We start from the raw sequence: 22,348 nt of genomic DNA, 5'->3' as shown, positions 1-22,348 counted from the left end.
TGCTACTGCACTGCTAGGAGCTGAGTTAAGGGAATACTTCAAGTGGAGAGGGGTAAGAGGGAATGAACCAGAGCTGAGAATCTGTTCCTCATCCAAGGGCTGAGCTGACTTGGAACAGCTATGAAAGGGGCAGCTAAAGATGGTATTGAGGGTGACATGCACAGAGAAGGTACAACACTGGAGGAGAGCCCACACACAAGAGGTCAGTGCTTGGGACAGCAAGAGGAAATGACATTTTGCATCTGGATTTAGGATGCAGCAAAGGAAAGAAGTGAGATGCCCATGACCTGTAGAGACATCACCTGCAGCTTCAGACTCCAGCCAGGAGCTGAGTGTGCCCTGGGCATGCAAGTGCCCTCCAGTGTGCTCTGCAAGCTGCACATCCCCAGTCTTAGTGCAACTGATGCACACACTGCTCAGGCACAGAGCATGAGCACACACTTCCCTTCCAGGATGAAATTATCACCCTTACTTGGACTGTTTTCAGAGATTTTTTTTTTTCCCCTTTAAACAACTCGCCCACTCATCCCTATAAACACCAGTGCCAAAAGCTGGCTCTGCTGCTAAGATTTCAATAAACCCCAAGTTCTTTGTTTCAAACAAAATCCAAATAACTCACCCACACCTCCTCCTTCCTTAACACAGAGACTGCTGACCTGTTGGGAACAAGCCCTCCTGCCACTCATGCCTGTGGATCAATGGCAGGTGACAGCACTGGTTCTGCTCTGGAGACTGAGCGTGGCACTTGGGTGTGTGTCTGGCTGAAGTGTTACTGACACCTCTGCTACCTGCAGTGCCAACCCAACTGCCTAAAAGCCAGTGCCACTGTGCCCACATTTGGTCACCTTGTGCAACAAACCTTGTTAAGTCTGGATTTACACTTTCCCCCAGCTACATCCCATCTGTCCTGGTCAGGCTGAAGCTGACAGTGCTCAGACCAGCCCATCCACGGCATGGAAATGACTTCTGATTTCTCTTAGGAGGTAATGCATTGGTCAGTGCCTTCAAACAGGCCTCAAAGAGCAACAGCAACACTCTGTAGTTAATGTAGCAACTGCTCCACACAGGTTTTGGCAGCATTTACCATGCCAGGCTGGGGTTCCCCATCACCATCTATTTAACCCACAAGCCCAGATTTAGCACCCAAAGCTTGAACCAAGGAGACAAGTTCGAAGCATCATTGTTCCAGCTCAGTCTCTCCACTTTATGGAAGAAGATGGGAAGCTCCAGAGGCAAATTTGGCCCATCAAAACAAAAAAATAGAGCATCCCTTAAAAACCAAAACTGGGAGTCAACCTGAACTACTTGCTCTGGACAGCTCAGGTTGCAGGCAGATGCCAGCAAGCAGGGAATTGTTAGAGCACAACCAGTGCCCACACACAGAGAGCTGTGGTACCTGGCTGTGCACACACCCCAGCAGCAAAGCACAAAGTTTTAGCTGCAACTAGTTGCAGTCATGTAGTTTGCGGTTGGAGGAGGGTGGAACTAGGACCACAGTCAGCTGTTGAGTCTCAGTGGAGCAGCAGTAATTTGCTAAACTGAAATAACTGGGCTGCTTTAAAGGCTATAACCCATATTCTTCATTAATTAGCACAGAGCCAAGGTTAATTTATAGTGCTCAACTCCCAGTCACCTACTCTACCCACTAGACCACACCACCACCTCCCTGCTCCCAGCCTGACCAAGGTGATGGAGGAGACAGGGACCTATAAGCCTGCTCCAGTGATGGCCATGCTCCTCTTCAGTGATGGAGGGGATCCAGTGCTCCCCCAGCAGCAGATACAGCCTGCTCCCCACAAAATTCCCTGCTCAGAGCATCTGAAATTGGAACCTCCTGACAATTTGCTTTGAAAACACTTTACAAAGAAGCCTACTTGTCTCTGGATTGCCCAAACTGTGCTCCTTTCTTGAAACACACTTTTGTTTAGACACCTACTTGCTCTTAGGAAAAAGCAGCACCTTTACCAGGGGTGGGAAGTTGGTGGATGCACACACACCCATCTGCATTAGCACCCATAACTCACATCCAACCTGCATATAAACAGCCTCCACTGCAGCAAACGCCCAAATCTTAATCATTATTTACTCATATCCCAGGAATGCCTCAAGGCCAAGCTCAAGATCAAGGTGGTGTTATGCAAGGCACCCCACAGAACATGAAACCCTGGCCGTGCTGGGGGCAGGGAGGATCCTGGGGCTGGTAGCTGTGGGTTTGCCACTCCAGCCATGGTCAGACAGAGCCCTTCTCAGAAGAGCTTAAACAGGTAAGACAAAATTCACACACAAACACAGGAACAGCTTCTCCTATCAGCCCAAAACAGCTCTTGATCTGCTGCAGGCTGTTTGAAAGGGCACGATGAGACTACACCCAGCTTGGGGAAGGTGAAGATGAAGAGGCTGATTTGCTTCATCTGACAGCACCCAGAGATGACCAGGATGCAAATGACTTTAGATATAGGCAAAAAAAAGAAAAAAAACCCCTCCTCCAGGGACTTCTCTGCACATCCCAGGGCAGTGGTACCTCCTGCACCCAAGCATATTCAGTGGTCTCACTCTTTGCTGGCTCTCAAGAGAGGGCTGCAACCATCTGCAGAAGCTGGTTCCCCATCTCCTCCAGCTGCAGGGAACTGCAACTCTCTCTGTGGCACAGACATCATCCAGGATGGAAAAGTTGGATCCACAAGATCATTTGGGGCCCTTCTCTAATTGTACATCTCCTCAAGAAGCTTCCCTAGCAGTACCTGCACACAAAGCACTTAGCTGAGCTCTGCTCTCTGCCAGGTTCAGCTGCAGTCTTCTGGGGCCACACAGAGAGCAGGACAGAGCCAGGGGCTCAGAAAAAAAAAAAAACAACACTATTTAGGCTTTTTTATAGACTAATTGGTGCTAATTGTCTTGGGAGGCTCAAAAATAGCACTGCTAATGGGAAATGTGGAGGCAGGCTGAAGGTGAGGTGTGAGCAGAGGCTTATGATTGCCACATTAACCCTGGACACAGGCTGTGCCCTGCCCAGTGGGCAGCCAGCAACCACTGCCAAAAGCAGGGAGACCCTCTCCTGTCCCACTAGGGTTTATCTCCCTGCACCTCCAACCCTGACATTGCCCCCAACAGCTGCACTCACACTTGTGTAGGGAGCCTCCCTGCTCCCACAACAGGTTTTCATCATGAGAGCTCCCAAAAAGGCACTTGAACCTTCCTGATTTCAGGCTCCTTTGATTTATGGATTCACATCCTTCTCCTTGCTCCTGCAACCATGGAGAACCTCCAACCATCTCCCAGAGGGCTTCAGCCTCCTGCACATAATCTGAGCACAGACACAAAGACAGCCCAGAGAGACCACAAGATCTCTGCTCACCTCATGGGTATCATACACCAGAGGAGAGGACTGGCATGGGATGGGAGCAGATCTCTCCACAAGCAATGGGTTGGAGGAGGTTACTGCCCATCACCTGGGTCACTGAGCTCTCCTGCATCACCAGTAACAGAGCCCTGCTGGTGCCAAAAGGTGGCAACAGCCTCTGGGCAAGAAGCCCAAGTGACCAGAGGGGACAAGCTGCTCACAGCCTATGAATTTGCCTGCTCAAAGCTGGGCAATAACAGACAGAAGCCCAATCTGCCTCAAGGCTATGTTGTCTTCTGGGAGAGCCTCCAGCACCATTGCCCTGTCCTGCAGCTGCTATCAAAGATGAGGTACGGAGAGGGCTGGTCTGAGTATCACAGAATGGCAGAGGTTGGAAGGGACCTCTGAAGTTCAAGTCCAACCCCCTGCCAAAGCAGGAATGATCCAGGCATTATCCAGGCTCCTACACTGCTACAGGTCTGTCCTTCAGCAAAACCCAAAACCTGCATTATTAGGGTGCATGTAAATATAAACACAAGTTACTGGTAGAGAAAATATTAGCTGTGTAGACCCACCACCAAGCAATGGAAAAGCACAGAGCACAGCTCCAGCAAGCACAGCCAGCCCATGCTCCCCTTGCTGCCTTCAGTCCATGCACAAGGACCAGCTAGATCCACCAGATCCATCCACCCACCAGCTCAGCCCCTGGCACAGACACAGATCACTGCTGGCACCCACACAGGCTCAGCCACGCTGCCTCCTGCACTCACTTTGCCCGAGCAAGAAATAGTCAAGCAAGAGAACCAAACAAAATCCCCAGCCACCAGAGGCCCCTGTGTCATCTGGTGTCATCCCAGCCCCAGTGACTGAAGCAGAGTTATGCTGATTTACATCCCCAAAGAACCTGGACTAGGACTTTTTTAAGCTCTTCTGGCATGTGCTGTTAATCACAGAGGAGGAGCCGGAATTGTGAACGTACAAAGTGCCCCAGGCCTGACAGAAACCCTCCAAACACATGAAGAGTTCCAGGTTTTGAGAAAAGTCAAACATTTAGAGTTTCATTGCTCGGGGTCTGGCTTGCTTTCATCCCTCTGTTTTAGCCTTGTTCTCTTTAAAGTGACAGTTTCTAGGAAATGGGGAGTGTTAACATCTCTTTTACTGCCTCATACCACTTACTGCCTGACAATTTGCTGGGAGAAAGGCTGTGCAAGGAGGAAAGCAGACCTCAATTATGGCTTCAAAGTGCCAGTAACTGAAAACTCAGCTACAATGAGTCAGGGGAAGGAGAATGTATTTTGGGAGCTTGGTTAGTCAGCTCCAGCCTGGATCACTGGACTAGCTGGTTCTGGAGATCTCCAGCTCCAACACAAGGGCCTGCTGGGGAACCTTGGACAACCACTTCAGTTTTTACCTCCTTCCTAGCATCACAGAATTATAGAATCCTTGAGGTTGGAAAAGACCTCTAAAATCATCTAGTCCAGCCACCAACCCAACACCACCATGCCCACCAAACCATGTCCCACAGTGGAGGTTCCTCTGTAAGAGGCTGTTTCCTAGTTTGAGTTTCCTAGCTCCAGAGGTGGCCTCCACACTCAGCCAGGTATGGATGCAGTATGGGGGTCTCAGGTGAGCTCCCACATGCTCCCCTTGATCCTCAGCCCAATGGATGTAAGAAACAACCAGACCTTGGAGGTCCTTGGTGTAACTTCTGCACAGCTGAGGGCTTGCACATGGGGCAGCCAGTCCCTCCCTTTTCACTGCCTGTGGCTGATGTACAAGCACAGGCTTGTGTTAAATCCTGTCTCCTATCTTCTCTCCTCAGCTTGGATTCACAACCTGACCTCAGTCTGGGAGGAGAAGAAACAAGAGGCACACAGAGTGGGAAGAAGCAGGGAGGGGGGGTACCACCAACAAGAACATCCCAAAGACAGGAAGATAAGGAATTCATCTTTATCTCTGGGACCTTCAGCACTGAAAGGTCTCACACTAAGGACAAGGCCTGAGGGTGACACCAAGGCACAGAGGCAGTGATACCTCTGCCTTGCTTCTGTTTAGAGCAAAATATGGGCAGGGCATTGCAAGGGCAGCTCTGGGACCAGCCCTGAGCAAGCAGTCCTCAACCCACCATGCCCCAGATAAAGGTCACACTGTGACCCACACAGACACCACCTGCCCTGCCAACATCACTCCTGTCCCACAGAGCAAGTGGGAGTTACCTGCCTCTCAAGTGGTGACCAGTTCTCTTTCCTGCTTAGCTTTTGTCCTCCATATCATCTGCAGCACATGGGGGAGAGAACACTTAGCACCTGTCCAGCACAGCACACCTCATAGGGGCCATTTCTCCTGCTTCAGCACCCAAAAGGGTCAAATACTGACATGTGACCCAGAGACCACAGTCTGGCCTTTTTCTGGCTTAAATTAAGAAATGTCAAAACTATTCACAGCACCAACTGAGAGTCTCCTCAGTGCTAAAAAGACCCCAGAGCCTGGCTGTGAAGGGTGGTTAAAGCAGCCAGTGCTTGTATCTGCCTCATAAACCAGAGCTGTGGGTGGAGGAGGTGATTGCTGCTTCTCAGGTCAAGCCAAGCAGCCATCTACACTGCACTCAAGACATGCAAGGCAGACTCCTGGACTCCCATCTTGGACCCTGCAGGGCTGATTTTAAGACAGCCTCCTCTGGCCACCCAGATAAGCAGGGCAGAGGGTTCAGAAGAAAAGCCTTAGACTGGTGTGGTGCAGAGTGCAGGGAGCCATGCACAGCTCCTTGGCAGCTGGTCTCTCACAAAACCAAATCTCAAGTCAGAGAGTTCTCAGCCATACAGGTACCATCCCCAGAGAGGAGGTGGGGTGTCCAGAGAGAGGTGAGTGCATCCTTCCACCCAACATCCTGAAGGATCAGGAGATCTCCTGCCTCACCTCTCCCTGCAGGGGATGCTCCCTCCCCAGGCACCCTCCCAACCACACCTCACCAGGACCAGCTTCTCCTCCCTGGGATGCTAAGGAGCCTGGCAGGTAATCCTAGTGTGTATCTAGCCTACCTCTCAAATCCATCCCTCTGCATGAGGAAAAAAAAAAAAAAGGTAACTTAATGAAGGATGGGAAGCCCCAAAGCCTCACTGAGCTGCCAGTGCACCCCCAGCCTCAGAGAGCAGAGCTGCCTTGGGGAAGGGTCGTGCCTGGATTTGGTCCCTCAGGCATGACACTCCCTGCAGCAGAGCCTGCAAGACCCAGCTCTGCCTGCCTCCCTCTCCCTCACACACCCTCATTGGATAATTACAGAGAAAGCAAGGCAAATCCCAATTTTAGTGCCATTATAAAACAGAGAGGGGGAATTCATTACCTGGCAGCTGTTAGTATTTAAGGAAGAAACTGCTAATTTACCTCTGAGGCAATGAATGCAGCAGAGGCAGTGCAAGAAAATGCTGCTGCCATCCCCCACCACCCCTGTGCAGTCACTTTGCAGAGATTTTCTCTCTCTACCCATTCCATTCCCTGCCTCCCATGCCCACACCAAAGTCCCAGTGAGAAGCAGGGCTCTGCTCTGCAAAACTCAGAGTCTTGGCTCTCTGGTCTGTGCTGCACCTCTAGATTTGGGAGAGTGTTTTCAAATCTCTCCTGGCCCACACAGCATCTGTGCAACCAGCCCACCTGAGCCAGAGACCAGGGACTGAAGAAAAGAAAAGCTCTAGAGCTTCACAAAAAGACTCATACAGACATATGGAAAGAAAGGTCAGACAGTTTCAGGTGACCATAGGGAGGGAGGGAGGCAGCCAGGTCACTGCAAGCTTCTCCAAGCAGTCCAAATCCCTGGAAGAGCTTCCCAAAATCTGCCACACTCCAGCCCTCAGGAAAGTTTGCAGGCACATCCTGCCTCCAGCTAGGAAATCTCTCAGTGCAGCCTCTCTCCCAAGTCTGCATCTGCCCAAAGCTCTACTGAAGGTCCCACAAAAGAAGAAGATATAGAATGAGCCATGGCTCAGTGTTTACCTGCTCCCTTCCAGAGCTGACAGCAGCACAGCAGCCTCCAGGTGTCATAAGAACAGGCTTAAATTTAGCAGCAGGCTCCTTCCCTCTCCCTGCCTCTCCATCCCCCTCTGAAATTCTTGGAGCATGTTTACTCCAGAAAGTCTGACCAATGATAATGGCATAATTACAGCCTTGTAGTCAAACAAAACATCAAGGCTGTGGGATAAGGGAGGGTGTGAGTTTGCACTGCCCTTGCATTGCAGGAGTTTACAGAGCAGTGAGACAGAGGCTACCTCAGCTTACAAGAGAGGGGAAGTGCACAAGCAGAGCAGCAAGGGCTGCTTGGTGCAGTCCCTCGTGTTTAAGCTCCCGAGAGGCTGCAAGGAAGCATCAGTTTAATCTTCTCTCAAACAGAGAAAAGATGCTTTAGGGGCAGAGCTCAAGTGTCTGGGGCAAGCCCCCTAGGCTGTGTCCAATCCCTGCACCCCAGTATCCCTCTGGGCAATTCCAGACTCCACAGGGAATTCACAGGGGATGGATGGGGGCATCTGACTGGCATCTGACTGACATCTTAGCACTGCCTGGACAACACTGGACAACCCCAGCAGGGACATGCAGGACCTCCCTGCTCAGCTCTGCCATGGATGCCACAATGCCCTCCAGCTCTGCTCCCTGCCCAGTGACACCAGGAGCTGAGCTCTCTCAACACAGGGTCAACCAGGAGCATCTGCTCTGTGCATTGCCCCTGCAACCTGACAATCTCCCAGGAAATCAGGGGAGAAAAATCCATCAGAAGAGCTCTGGCAACCTGCTTCTGGCTTTGTAGTTGCTTCACACTGTAATCACAAAAAGGTCTCATAAAAATATTTATCCGAGGGAATATTTGGTGATGCAGCATGCTTGCAAATCCTTCAGTGTCCAAATGCAGCAGCAACTCATCTCTGCAAGTCATCACTGCCATCAAACACAGCTCCTCTTTCTCTTAACTATAAATGGTCTTTGCTGAGGACAGGTCTGAAAAGTGAGGAAGTTCTCCCTCAAGCTGATACATTCCCCTGGCAAGAGGAGAGTCCAGATGAAGAGGACCATTTCTAGAGCAGGGATCACAGAATGCCAGGTTGGAAGAGACCCCAAGGATCATCTGGCTCAACATTCCTAGGCAATAGTGCAGCTGAAATGAGCTGGCCCAGCACCCTGGCAAGCTGAGTCTTAAAACTGCCCCATGTAGGGGGATCCCTTGGGAGATGATTCCAAAGTCCAGGTGTTCTCACGGGGAGAAGTTTTCTTCTGGATTCCAATGGGAATCTCCCCAGCAGTAACTTGTCCCCATCACCCCTTCTCTTCTCCATGGGACTCCCTGTAAAAAGGGAGCCTCCATCCCCCTGGTAGCCACCCTTTATGTCCTGGTGCATGGGAACAAGGTCTCTCCTAAGCCATATCTTCTCCAGGTTCCTCAGCCTGGTTTGATCTTACCTCTTTCCATGGTTTTTGCTCTACCTGTTAGACCTTGACTCAACAAAGAGCTTTAGTCCTTCAATTGGGACTGGCATGTGCACAGTCCCCTGGACCTCAGAGACTTTAGCTCAGTGTTGAGCTTAAATGCAAAGCCCAGAATTGGGGCAGGACTCCAGCCCCTTCCCAGGCAGTTTCTACAGGAATATTCAGCCCCTTTCTTCCATGGATCCTCTGCTTGTTTTGCACAGTGGTTGTGATCTCAGAGAGGTGAGTGAGAGACACACAACCTCTGCTATTTGTGAAGTGTTAGAAAACTCCCACCCCTCTAAAATACAGCCATTACCAAGTCCATCAAGAGCTGGAGCATTATGACCTTCACAGCAGAGCAGAGGGGTTTAATTTACGAGCAAGCCTTTGATGTCTTGCAAGCTTTATGTGGTACAAACCCTTCTGCTTTGATGTTACTTTTAAAAGATAGGAAACTCAGGTGGTGTGTGGTGCCTGAGTCCCAGGGAGCACTCAGGTCTGGCCACCCACAACTGCAGGCACAGGGAATGAACACTAACATGGCTACTTCTGCTCAGGGCTCTGCTACAACAGGGAGAAAACATGACCAAACACAACCCACCCTCATCAGCTTCTCCAGACTGAACCCACCTTTGCTCTTACAGCCCTGACTATTCCCATGGGAGCTCCAGACCTGACCTCAAAGGTGAGGAGCACCCTGTCCTCACCCATTCCCCAGACCCAGGCAATGCTGGTCCTTCTCCTCCCAGCAACCACCAGCCATGACTAGGAAATTCCCCCACCTCACAAGGCCATGGAAGGGGTAAAGAAGCCCAGCTCAGGACCCTCAGGCATGAGCTCTCCATCATGTGCAGCACCAGCACCTTGCACAGTGGTGGCAGGAAGGTCTAAGCCACACAGAGGGACCTGCCGTGGGCCCTGCTATGTTCTCCTACCTTATGCAGCACCTGGGCCATGGCTTCTCCTATCCATCCCAGCATCCCCACGGCTTTGCCACAGGCTGAGCCCTTCTCCCAGGACCTGCCAGCAGGGACAGACTCCTCTCCATCCCCAAGCTCTCCATCCCCTGGCTTTTCCCTGCCTCTCCTCCCCTCTCCGCCTCCTCCCATGGGGAGTTTCCCAGCAGCTCAGTAATTAGCATCATCATCACCAATGCTAATAACACCACCACAGCTCCTGCCATCCAAAGCTCAAACAACTTTACAGCCATCATCACGCCTCTGTAACCTCCCCAGGGCAGGCAGGAACAGCATTGCCCCATCACAGGGGTGGGGAAGAGGGAGGCAGACCAGAGGCAGGCAGTGGCAGAGATGGGCAGCAGCAAACCCAGGACACCTGACTCAGGCACCTCACCTGCAGGACCTCTCTGTCCCTTTGGAAGGAGGTCAGGAGCTGTGTTGACAGCAGGACTTGCCCATAGATTACACCACTCAGCTTGGGCCCTGAGAGTCCTGGGATGAGGTTTTTTCCCAGGGCATCCCTGCTCACAGCCTTGGTTCCCCTCTGTGAGATGACCATGGTAGGGCAGCACATGGGAGACATGGGACTGAGTGTGCAGTCTGAGCTCACAGCTTCTGATGGGACACAGCAGGTATTGTGGCATCCCATAAAAGCACCTTGAATCAACAGAAGAGCTCCCCTCTAATTAAGGGCTTGCTGTTCACTGAGGGATTAAAGAGAAGCTTTGCTTTGAGCACTCACAAGATGAGGAATCTGGGGGGATTCTTGTCTGCACAGCCTGACCAGGGAAAGCTTCTCTTCCACCTCGGCTGGGGCTTGCTACATTTGATTGAAGAGGTCCCATATGGCTGGGAACTACAGCTTGTCAGAAAAGCCCACCCACACTCCCACCCACACACCAACCAGGCCCTGGTAGCTCCCTGACAGATGGGGACAGCCACAGAGCACAAGGCAAGAGGTTGCTTTGCTTCTGGCAAGCACCTGCAAGGTGACTTTAACTTTAAATGTTCTGAGCTCTGACCTATGCTACCAAGTCAGGCTGCCCTGCCTGTCAGCTGGGAGCACCAACAGAAACCAAAATTCACCTACAGTGACCCAGCCTTGTCCTCCAGCACACCCTGCAGAAATGTTCTCCTGGCAAAAGTGACCTTTCTGGAGGACATTTCCTGTGTGATGTGGCATGGTCTGAAGACGCCCAGCTGGCAGAAGCCATTTGCTGGCGAGGCTCTGCTGCCTGCAAGAGGGGTGTTGGACCATTCACTGCTATGCCTGGACAAACAGCATGCATGCAGCACTGCCAGGCACTGCAGGGATCAGGGCAGAATGGCAGATGTCTCCTGAACTTCTCCAGCTTTTGGGAACCTCCTGGATTTCTGGGGGTGTTTCAGAAAAATCTTAGGAAAGGAGATATAAATACACCTACCTTCACTTTCTGGGTGCATTGGCCAGGGCAAAACCTAGTTGAGAGCTGTGGCCTCCTTGGCAAAGAAGGATGGCAGGATTCAGTGCTGGGAGGCTTTGGTGTTTGCCAAGCAAACTGCCCTCTGCCATTCAGAGAGCATCTTCCTACAAAGACCTCATCATGCTCCAGAACTCTCAAGCTGCTGGCCTGAAGAACAACTCAATAAAACACTTGTCACTGTCATTTTTATGGGCTATGGTCTCTGGGCCATTAGACACCAAATAAGGGACATTCCTCAAACCTAAGACAGGCAGTTGCCCTTCTCCTCGAGCCACAGGCACTGCTGAGTGCACTGATCCATTCTCACTCAGGATAAACCAGGATGTGTTCAGGGTCTCCAAGGAGGAAGATATGTTTTTTTTTTTCCCCAGATACTGCTCCTGCTGAATTCACCCTACACTGCTTCACTACCACATGCACCAGACGTGCTGGGAACTGAACTAAAAATGGATTTTTGGGGCTCAGAAATCCAAAGCAAGCAGGGAGATAACACACACAGAGAGCAAAGTCAGGGCACACAGGGAAGAAGTCTTGGGAGAAGAGCTGGTGAAAGAATCAGACTGCAGCAGTCAGGTAGGACCCAAGACACGCCCCACTACAAGAGCAAACCCTGGGCTTTGTGTCACAGAATCTCAGAATGCACTGGGTTGAAAGGAACCCTTGAAGGTCATCTTGTCCAACACCTGGACGTCTCCAGCAGCAGGGACATCTCCAGATAGGTCAGGTTGCTCAGGACCCCATCAAATCTGACCTTGAATGTTATGTCCCTGCTGCTGGGTCCCCTGCAGGGTAGGAGCAGCAGTATGTCTTTCACCTGCTCACAAGCTTCCACCAGAGTCAGGAAGAGCAGGAAGCTCATGTGTCTGAAAGCACCTCCTGTGGCTGGAGAATCCATGTCCATGTCTTCACTTGTTCCTTCATGGACATGAACCAAATCCCCACGTGTACTGTCACAAGGCCACTGGTGACTGCCAGTGTCCCAGGGGGCCTTTTCTTAGACACAGCCTGTGTGCTCAGAGCTACACTCCTGAAGAATGCTTTTTGCCTTGCTCTTGATGGAGCATGACTTTGGTTTGGTTTCTGGCTGAATGTCCAATCTAAAAATACAAAGCTATTTTTGGCAGAATTGTGCCTTTATTTTTTTTTTTCTTTCTGGTTTTGTCTTGCCTTGGATGCCCCTGTGCTGCTGTCTCCTTTCTGGCTCAGATGAGCTTTGTTTTCCTTCTCAATGATCATGTTTGCACCGGTGAGCAGTAGGAAATGCTTTTCCTGTTAGAGCATTTCCATGAGCACTGCTGGGAATGAAGAATGAGCTCAGAGAAGCTGAAAAAAACAACCCAACCGGTGTAGAGATCCTGTCTCCAGTGGTCAGAGAACTGAGAATCAGGAATGTCTGGGGTCCAAAAGCAATGTGTATGTGCACACATGCACACAGGTACAGTGGGATATGTTCCCCTCTGTGATCCACAGACCAGGAACAAAGGACTCAGTGCTAGAAACACTTTCAAGCAGCCCTCCACAGGCAGGCTTCATCACAAGCTCTGCAGCTCTGACCCTTTCTTACCCATCATGAAAAATATTTCATTTGGCTCTTCTTGAATGACAAGAAAAACCAGGCCTGTCTATCCTGGCTTGGATTTATCCCATCTGGGATCACTGCATGAGCACAGGAGTGTGACTCTGTGCTACAGCCTGAGTAGAAAGGCAAAGCCCAAACACTTTCAAACACTCGTGTGATCATTACATCTTTGCTGCTGTGCTCCACATCTCCTGGCAACAATGAGCTGAGGACTTGGGGCTTCTCACTTGAGAGCCCTGAGTTCAAGTACCTCCAAGCCCCCTCCCATGATCCAGAAACATGCCGTCCATTGTGGGTGTGATCCCTGTCTCCAGGACTGAGAACAAAACCAACACAGCTGCAGGAAGCCTCCCCAGAACGTTGTACTTGCTGCCTGTCACAACAAACACGAACGCCACCGGAAGATAAGAGCCTAAGAAACAGCTCAGTTGTTCAGGCTAAAGACATCAAAAAGGCACCTGGTGAGCTTTCCAGGACATGCAGCTCCACCACCTTCTGGCAAGCCAAGCACAGACTGAGTCAGAGCTCTTCAACACCCAGTGTGGCTTGCTGCATGCCAGTAAATCACTGACATCAAAGACACCTTCTCTTGCCAGCTTCTGCTTTTTAGGAAGCAAGCTCCACCTGACTTCCTTCCAAAGAGAAGCTCCTAGACAATTATTTTCTATCATCTTTGCCTAATGACTGATCAATGCAGTCACCACTCTGCATATTGCCACTCTGGAGACTTATCAAGGATCAGGATGTGAGGACACAGGACCTAATGTCTCAGGAGATTTGGCAAAAGCAACCAGTGTTTTTGGTTGCTCATCGAAAGCCTGAAAAGGGCTCTGCTTGTTGAGGGCAAGGAGCCCACTGCTCATGAAACTGGGAGGCTGATCAGTTCATGTCCCACATAGCAAGGGCTCTAAATTGCTGTGTTCTTATGGAATTCAGGGCATCACATCCTGACAGTCCCAACACCAGGAAAGTTCAGGTCTAGGCTCCTGCCCCCCTATGGAAGGTTCCAATTACTGCCAGTGAATACCAAGCTCTCACAAACCAGTTGATGACGGAGGCTGGTACCACAGCTCTGTTAAATGGATGGTGATGCTGAGGCTCAAAAAGGCAAAATGATTTGCCTGCAGTTGCCTAAACACTCAACAGCAGAGCTAAGTGCAGGCTCTGTTTTGCACTGCCACCCCCACACCAGGTCAGAAATGAGGTAAGATGCAAGTTTCCTACACGCTGTAAGAAACTCCCAGAACAGTACTGGAGGAAAAAAAAAAAAAATCATCTTCCTACCGACTGTGACACCTGGACTTGGACTTCACTGGTGTCCAGTGGTGATGTACTGGACCCCTGGTTCCTTCTCTCTGCACTGGATTGGTGCTCCTGGTATTTCTTTGACCTCACAGGTAATGACAAGAACTCCTTCCCCGAGATCTTCAGGTCTCCCACATGGTGGCTGTCCCCGTTCTGGTCCTTGGGAAAGCAAGAAAGAGTCATTGCACAAATTGCCTGCCACAAGTTTACACAGAGATCTGTTGGCAAGCTTCCACCAAACAGGAGACACACAGAAGGAGGAAGCTAACGTGGAGTTTAGATGGTGTGAGTTGCTACTTATCATGTGTGGGGTTGAATAAGGACATTTTGTCTAACTCCCCAGTGTGTGAATTTAGTCAGTGAAGAAAGCAGCATCGCCCCAACAGCACACAGCAGTTCACTTCTCCATGGGGAGAAGTCAGGGAGAAGTAGCATCCTCTTAGGAAAGCCAGGTATGGAGGTAGAGACATGGTTGGTTTATTTACAAGCACTGGATGAAAGGTCCAGAGGCAGGCACTGCTGCTAGTGCTTCCTGACTCATAAAAACTTCTTCCAATCATCATGACAAGCTCATCTTGCCCAGGATACCAAACTCTTGGCACAAATCCTTCCACTTGCTCTATCTTCACTTCTTCCTAGTGCCTGGCTGTGGAGCAGCCCACACCAAAATCAGGGAGAGCCCAACCATGCCCCAGGGAACACAGCTATAAAAATCAGAGAATTACAGAATCATTTTGGTTAGAAAAGATCTTTAAGATCATCAAGTCCAATCATTACCTAATTCTACCAACTTTGGTGGAAAACCACATCCCCTCTGCATCTGTTAAACACCTCCAGGGACGTCAGATGCTCCACAGCATTTTCCACCTCTAGGATTTGAGTCGCAGCACAGATGGAGCACTGCCTCCCTAAGTGTCTCTGACCTAACCGTTTCCTACAAGCCACATCAACATAGAATCATAGCAACATGAATGGTTGGAGCCCCATTCAGCTCTCTGGCCAGCCCTCAAGCTGCCAGAAGCACATGGGGACTGCAGGGTAAAGTGACTACAACAGATGATTACAGTCTTCTGCTCTCTCACTGCTTTCCTCTTCTGCTCTCTGAAATGCCTGTGCTCAGTGCTCCCATGGCTACACAAAACACAGGACTATCACCCCTGTGTAACACATGGGGAAGCTGAGTGGCAAAGATCACATCTCCTGAACCCTAGGCATTGTCTCTTCTCACTGCAGCTCCTCACTTGGCTTTTCCAGACCCTGCCCCATGCCTGGCTCCTCCACTCTCACCCCTTCCCAAGAGATGTATATAATGAACACTTCTCTGTCCAGAGAAGCGTTTCTGAGCTGCAAATCATCCTTTTATCAGACATAAAACACTGAGGAGACTCCCCAGGGTGTCCTCACTGCAGCAACTGCATGCAGGTGAAACGATGCTCGAGCACAGCTCAGGAGGTGACCTAAGAGCCCATGAGGTTGGGATTGTGGGGCACATGCAGCAGAAAGCCAAGGACAAGGCTGCTCCTTTCCCTGCAATACAAGCAGGAATAGTCAGAAGAACTAAGAGGAGATTAATTTCCCTAGGATGAGATCAACCACAGCCAGGCCAGCATCCATGTTTTGGAAAGATGTCACAAAAGTGGATTTCACAACCGGAAAGAAACTGCCTTGGTTAGAGGCTTCAAACTGTTCAGATCATGACAAAAAGAATAGATGACTCAATTATGGCATGTCAGCAGCTGCAGGGTAACAAGCAGCACACCATAAAGAGATTTGCAGCTTGGCAGAGAGGAAAAAAAACAAGACCCAATGACGGGGAGCTACAACGAGAGAAGCTCAAAACAAGGAGTAAGGAGCAGGCTGAGGAGAGCAGGATGGTCAGGGAAACAGCATTCCTGGCATCTACTGGGGTGCCCAGAGCCAACACAAGAGTGCCCTGCAGTTATGCTCTGCCCAGACACACAACTTGGTGCAGACAAGAGCCCCTGCCTGTGTGCTAACAGAGGTCCCTGGTGACTTTGAAGGCTGTCTCTGGCAGAGGAGATGGGCAGAGAGGATGAAAAGATAATGAGAGAGTGCTAGAGAGATCACAGCTTGCTCCACTGATTTATTCTCTACAATCTTATCACCCTCACCATAGGAAGCTTGAAGCAAACAACCCTCACCCTGGGCTGTAATTACCTCTCCCTAGGAGCTGCAGCAAGGAATAGGAAGGGGAATTGCATCCAAAACACTCTCAAGGAGAGCTGACCTCACACACACCCCAGAGGACCACTGCAGGGGGAACAGGACCCCTCATGTGTAACTCCGTGGTTACAGACTACCCAGAGCTCCTGCTTACTCCAGAGCTCCCCATAAAATCCCTGAACCCTGCCTGAACTGCTGAACGAGGCTCAGCTGTTACAGCCAAGAGGAGGAACCCAACACAGCATTAACAACATGCATGGCATCAGCAGAAAACAACCCATCAGCAAAACTCCCCCTGCCAGCATGCTCTGGGCCACGCTGCTCCAAGGAGGGCACACACGGAATCTCTCCCTGACACTGGGCACTGCTGTCCTGCCAGCAACACCCCAGAGTTGGAGTTGCACTGGTTAAAGTGGGCAGGAGACAAAATGCCCAGTGAACAGTTGGGAGAATGAATACAACTACAGAAGTGTGGTTAGCATTGAACTCCCAAAGGTTAATCCAGGTAAGAGCTTTTGTCTGGCCTTCCCAGTGCTTACTGGGATGTTTGGGCTCCCAGATGGTTTTGCAAAGCTGAGGTTGTTTCCCCTTGACCTATCTGCACCAACCTGAAACCTGGGCAAGTTTTTTCTCTAACAGAGCAAATTCCCAGAGATGCTCAGCAGAGCTGTGCCTGGAAAGCGCTGGCTGAATGTGAATTATTTGTGCCAAAGCCATTCCAAGAAAGCAGAGCACAGCTGCCTGCCTGGCCTGCTCCTCTGGGAATGGCCATGACTGACACCCACAGCAGCACCAGTGCCTGCTGCTGGGCAGACCCAGCCACCCTGCACAGGACTTCTGGAGCAATTGGAATGCTCCATGTGTGTGGAAAGGCTCAGTGCCCCCCAGCTGTCTGCAGAAACAGCCTCTGCCCTGGGGAGACAGAAAACGCTGATCTGCTTGGCTCTGACATTTCCAGCAGCAAACCAGAGCAGAGGCAATCCTCAGAGCTCCATGGAACAAAACCCTCTGCTTCCTGCAATTCACCAGCTCCTGCCCCTGACCTCCCTGCTCCTCCTCGGGCTGAATGCCACAGTCCAAGTCCCCAAGATCTGCCACCAGCCACTGAAGTGAGTAAAACACTAATGATTATCCTCTCAACACAGGCTTGCTTTTTCTCAAAAGCACAGGAGTGGCTTTTTCAGCTTTCAGTGAAGTGCCTTTTCAGTCAGACCAGCTGTTCCTCTCCTCCAAGCTCTCTAGAAGCCCTCTTTGGTTAATCCCATCGACTCCAATGATATCTGCTAATTGCACACTTCCCTGCAAATGAAGCCAGTCAAGAAGCCATTACAGATTCCTACTGATACTTCATCTTCCAGGCCAGACATCTTTACTTACCTTTTCAGAAGGGAACTTCAGGAGGTCTAAGCTGTCCATGCTGTTCCTTTGGAGTCTCTTTGGCCTGGCTCCTGCAAAACAACGCACTCTCGCATCAGGAGGGTGTCACTCACTGGCAGCACTAATGTCACACAGATAAAACTCAAACCATGGCAGACCTTCCGCTCCTGTTAACTACAAAGTCAAAAGGATGAGATGCTGCAGCTGTGCTGCCCTTGAGATTCAAACCTGGGTTTGTTCTCTCTTGTTTTGGGTCTTTTTCAAAACACTATCACAGCAGAGTCAGCAGCAGTTTGGGCTGTGTTAAGATTTTGCTATCAAACCAGTGTCTGGGTCACAGTGTGACCCTGATCTCAGCTTAGGGCTCTGGAATTTAGGAGTTACAAACCTCCCTCTAAACCACAAAAGTCACAGGAGTGGCATTGAGAAAAATCATAACAAAAATATAGTTTAATACAGCTGTGGGTTTATTGCTTTATCTTCGTGTTTTTAAGTTAAAGAATGTATCTGGGATGCAGCTTTGAGCTTTTCTCTACAGTCACAAGGTCTGGAAAACTAAGAGAAGGAGCAAATATTTTTTAACTGTCATAGGTCACAGCCTCTAGGAGAGCAAAACCTTGCCCTGAACCTGACAGAGGAATCAAAATCTGGCAGCATTCTCAGTATTTATTTGAGATTTCATAAATCCACTTTAACGTAGTATTCCAGCAATAACAGAATGGGTGAAACACAGCTCAAATGGCCCTGAGATGCCTTCACCGTGTCTGGGAAAAATTCTGCCCTTTCACCCTCCTGCTCTCCTCCCCTGACCTCTCCTGAAGGTTCAGTTTGCCTGAGCACCACATGACATCCCACACCAGCAACAGCAACCAGGGCAGAATTTAAAGCTTTGGACTCAAGGTCCCATGACAACTTCCAAGCTTCAGGGGAAATCCTGGGGGAGGGTGAATAAATGCATGTGAAGTGAAACCCATCCCCATGCTGAGCCCTGAGAATGGAAACCACTGAGCTTTGTGTGGTTCCTGCAACAACAAACTCACCAAACCTAGAGATTCCTGTTTTCCACCACCTCCTAATGACACCATTGCTTGTGTTCCAGCAGCCCCCACAAACCCTGCTGGAACCCAGGGTGCCCCTGAGAAGCTCACTGGACAAACTTAACAAGAGAGAAGGCACAATACTCACAAACCAATTTCAGATTGACTGTAACAGAGAGGGTGATTCAATGGCAAAAGCCACCAGGTAGCAGAGATTCCTGCACTAACACATTCAGCTCAGTCAGGGCTTTGGATATGACCACAATTGCATCTGAACTGCCACCACTGCTTTGAAAAGTTCAATCTCAGTCAGCTTCATGAGGGGCAAAGAGAAGCTCAAATCATCTGAGACTTCACTAAAGCCACAAAGACCTAAATCAGCAAAAGATTTCTGCATGCTTCTGTCTCTCTGCTCCAAAAAGCACATTAGATCAGCTTCATTTTGAGGTGACTTCATCAGTAGGCTTTAAGTTCAGAAGGGACTGACATCAAGGTTGGTGAACAGGCACAGAACAGACCTTGATGTGAATTCACAGAGGGCAAGGAAAAACATGGAATGATAAGCAGTTGTAATTTCTAACCAGCTCCAGCCCCTTCTGCACTGCAGAGCCAGTTGCTCGCTTGGCAGCAGCTCAGCAACAGCAGGATTTGATTCTGGAGGCTGGTGACTGCTGCTGACACTGGCCAGGGTTCAGACACAGGGCTGTTGTCCCTTTGGAGCAGGCAGGGAAACGGGGCTCTGCTGCCCTCAACAAAGCAGGCACAACTCTTGGTTTTTTCCAGTTTTAGCCCAGACTTTGCTTATCATTACTGAGATATCTTATCTAGGTATTGTGTTTGCTAACATATCTCCTGTGAGCAGGATGGGAAAGGCTCCTGCTGTTGCACACCAGTGAGGTTATTTGGTAGCTGAACACATCTGTTATCACAGGCTGGACGTGCACTCAGCCATCAAGCCTGAAGCCATCAAGCCTGAGCCCTCTCCTACCATAAAATGGAGAGAGCTGCACCACTCTTGGTGGGCAGCCCCAACCTACTACTCTGCCAGAGAGACCATTTCAATCTATGCAGGACCCCCCTGCTTCTGTATACTCACCACCCCCACTCCCCCAGGACATCAGTGATGTCAGTTTTCAGCTGGGGGGGGCCCAGAGCTCTTCAGCTTGAAGTCTTGTAGCAACTCAGTGGGAGATACAAATGTCCCACAGCCAGCTCCCATCCCTCCACCACACTCCCACCAGCAAACCCTGGACACTGGCAGGGAGGAGGTGGCTGTGCACTGGCAGAGTGGTCCCAGGTCTCTCCCACACTGCCAAATGAGCAAAAGGCTTTTGGCTGCTGCCACATTGGTCAGGCAGAAGCTCAGGGAGGGAAGGCAGTGGTGAGCTGTGCATGGTGGCTCCCAGTTACGCATGACGACATTCTGGACATTGCTATAGCTGCTCACAACTCCCAGGTTCCCCCAGAACAACCTCTAGTCTTACTTGTGGAGCAGTGAGGTGGGTCTGGGGTAAAAAGCACCTCCAAACACTTAATCAGATGGTAGGTTTGGGTTTCAAAGCCATGCCCAAGAGGTGAGGCCAGCAGCTGGAAGTGAGCGTGCGTCACAGCGGCTTTTAACAGCCACTTCCAGGAAAGCAAGAAAGAAGCCAAGTGTGCCTGATTAGATAAACACACAGCACTTCCAACAGCCCAAGGACTCCTTAATTACACACCTCCATCCTCAGGTGCTGTTGTACATTTGCAATAACATTAAAACTGCTGGCCAGAAACCATTAATCCCTGCTCTGAGGAAAGCTGCCTTCCCCTCTCTTAATTTAATATCTGCAGTCAGCTGAGACCACCCCAGCAATTAGGGCATGCAGAACAATTTGTCTTCTTCACTTGTTTCAATGCTGCTGCTCCTCTGGTACCATGTGGATTTCACATTCAGCTGAGTTAGAATCACAGGATTGTTTTGCTTGGAAAAGCCCTCTAAGATCACTGAGTCCAACCATCAGCCTGACACCACTGTTACCATCAAACTATGTCCCCAAATGCCATGGCCACACATTTCTCAAACACCTCCAGGGATGGTCACTCCACCACCTCCCTGGGCAGCCTGTTCCAATGCCTCACCACTCCTTCAGTGAAGAAATTGTTCCTAACATCCAACCTAAATCTTCACTGGCACAATTGGAGGTAAATGCTTTGGGAAAGTCACACAATCTGGCCAATGGCACAAGAAGACGGGCAGATACCAAAGCCCAGACAGCACTCAGCCATAAAAGTGGACACAGAAGATTAACAATAGGGAGTGGTTTTTTCTTCTCCCTAGTAACAAGTGATAGGGTGAGGGGAAATGGCCTCATGTTGTGCCAGAGGAGGTTTGGGTTAGGTATAAGAAGAAACTTCTTCACTGGAAGTGTTCTCAAATAGTGGAACAGGCTCCCTAGGGAGGTGGTTGAATCCCTGTCCCTTGGGGTATTTAAAAGATGCAGAGTTGTGGTGCTGAGGGACATGGTTTAACCCCAGATTCAGTAGAGTTAGAGAGTTGTAGGACTCAATGATCTTGAAGGTCTTTTCCAACCATAAGGATTCTGTCATTCTGTGATTTCTCCTCATTCTGTCACTGGGGAGAAGAGATCAACAGCCACCTCACTATGACCTCCTTTCAGAGAGTTGTAGAGATGGAGAAGGTCTCCCCATAGCCTCCTTTTCTCCAGATTAAACAACCCCAGTTCCCTCAGTCACTCCTCCTAAGACCTGTTCTCCAGCTGAGAGAGAAAGTTAGGAGGGACCAACTCAACTTCAGAGCCATCCAACTCTATTTTCACAGGTTCACAAATTGCATGGGCTTGGAAGGGACCCTCAAAGGTCATCTCATCCAACCCCCTGCAGTAAGCAGGGACACCTCCAACTAGATCAGGCTGCCCAGGACCACGTTTTCTTCCAGAATAAAACACAATCAGCACAGGGTCAAAAGCCAGTCTTGCAAAAGCCCACAGTTCTGCCATCACCACTCACCGAGAGCACGCAGAACCATTAAAAACCAGCAGCTAGAAGAATTAAGAAGGCTACCTATCAGCCAGGGCTACTGGAAACTGAATCAACACAGGCAGCAATCCCTACCACATGCATGGGAGCATCTCCTTTTCACTCCACAGCAGACAGACTCAGCAGCCTGCACATACTCAGCTTCCAGGAGAGCAGAGGGATTTCCATACTCACAAGCACCCATGACAGAAGGAGTCCCATTAACTTTCTGTCTTCCATCAGGACTTTCCCTTAGGTGGCTCCAAATGTAACTTTCAGTCTCCTCCAAGATCTTTCTCCCAGGAACACCTGAAGCATCACCTAACAGTGACAAAAAAATTCAACTCTGCCTCTTTTCTCCGCACTGCCGATCGGCTGCAGCAGCCACGGATGGAAGAGCCTGACCAGCTGAAAACCTGGGTCTGTTCCTCTTGAAGGTTTTTTCCTCTCTCTCCAGTATTTATTGGCATGTTTACCAAGCCTACTGCAGAGCAACGGAAACCTCAGGGGCATTTCTAAATGCTCTCTCTGTCTTGAAGGTTTACTGAGGTCTCCAATAGAGCAAGCTGAAACCTTCTTGTGAACATCAGCTGAGCAACGCTCCTGACTGCCTGTATTCATGCCCTCTTTCCCTGGAGCTC

The 22,348-nt window shown here is 50.1% G+C and overlaps 1 protein-coding gene across 1 annotated transcript in view; it reads right to left on the bottom strand.

The window, feature by feature from the left end:
* GPSM1 (G protein signaling modulator 1) overlaps positions 1-22,348 on the bottom strand; it is a 71,129-nt gene that overhangs the window by 12,483 nt on the left and 36,298 nt on the right. The window contains exons 11-12 of the mRNA XM_054393244.1: positions 17,656-17,726; positions 14,074-14,253 (exon numbers count right to left, since the gene is read on the bottom strand). Of these exons, the coding sequence (XP_054249219.1) occupies positions 14,074-14,253; positions 17,656-17,726 (251 nt within the window). The remainder of the gene's footprint in view (positions 1-14,073; positions 14,254-17,655; positions 17,727-22,348) is intronic.

This window comes from Indicator indicator, chromosome 28 (assembly GCF_027791375.1).
Source record: "Indicator indicator isolate 239-I01 chromosome 28, UM_Iind_1.1, whole genome shotgun sequence".
Lineage (NCBI taxonomy): Eukaryota > Metazoa > Chordata > Aves > Piciformes > Indicatoridae > Indicator > Indicator indicator.
This window is presented reverse-complemented; position numbering and strand designations above follow the sequence as displayed.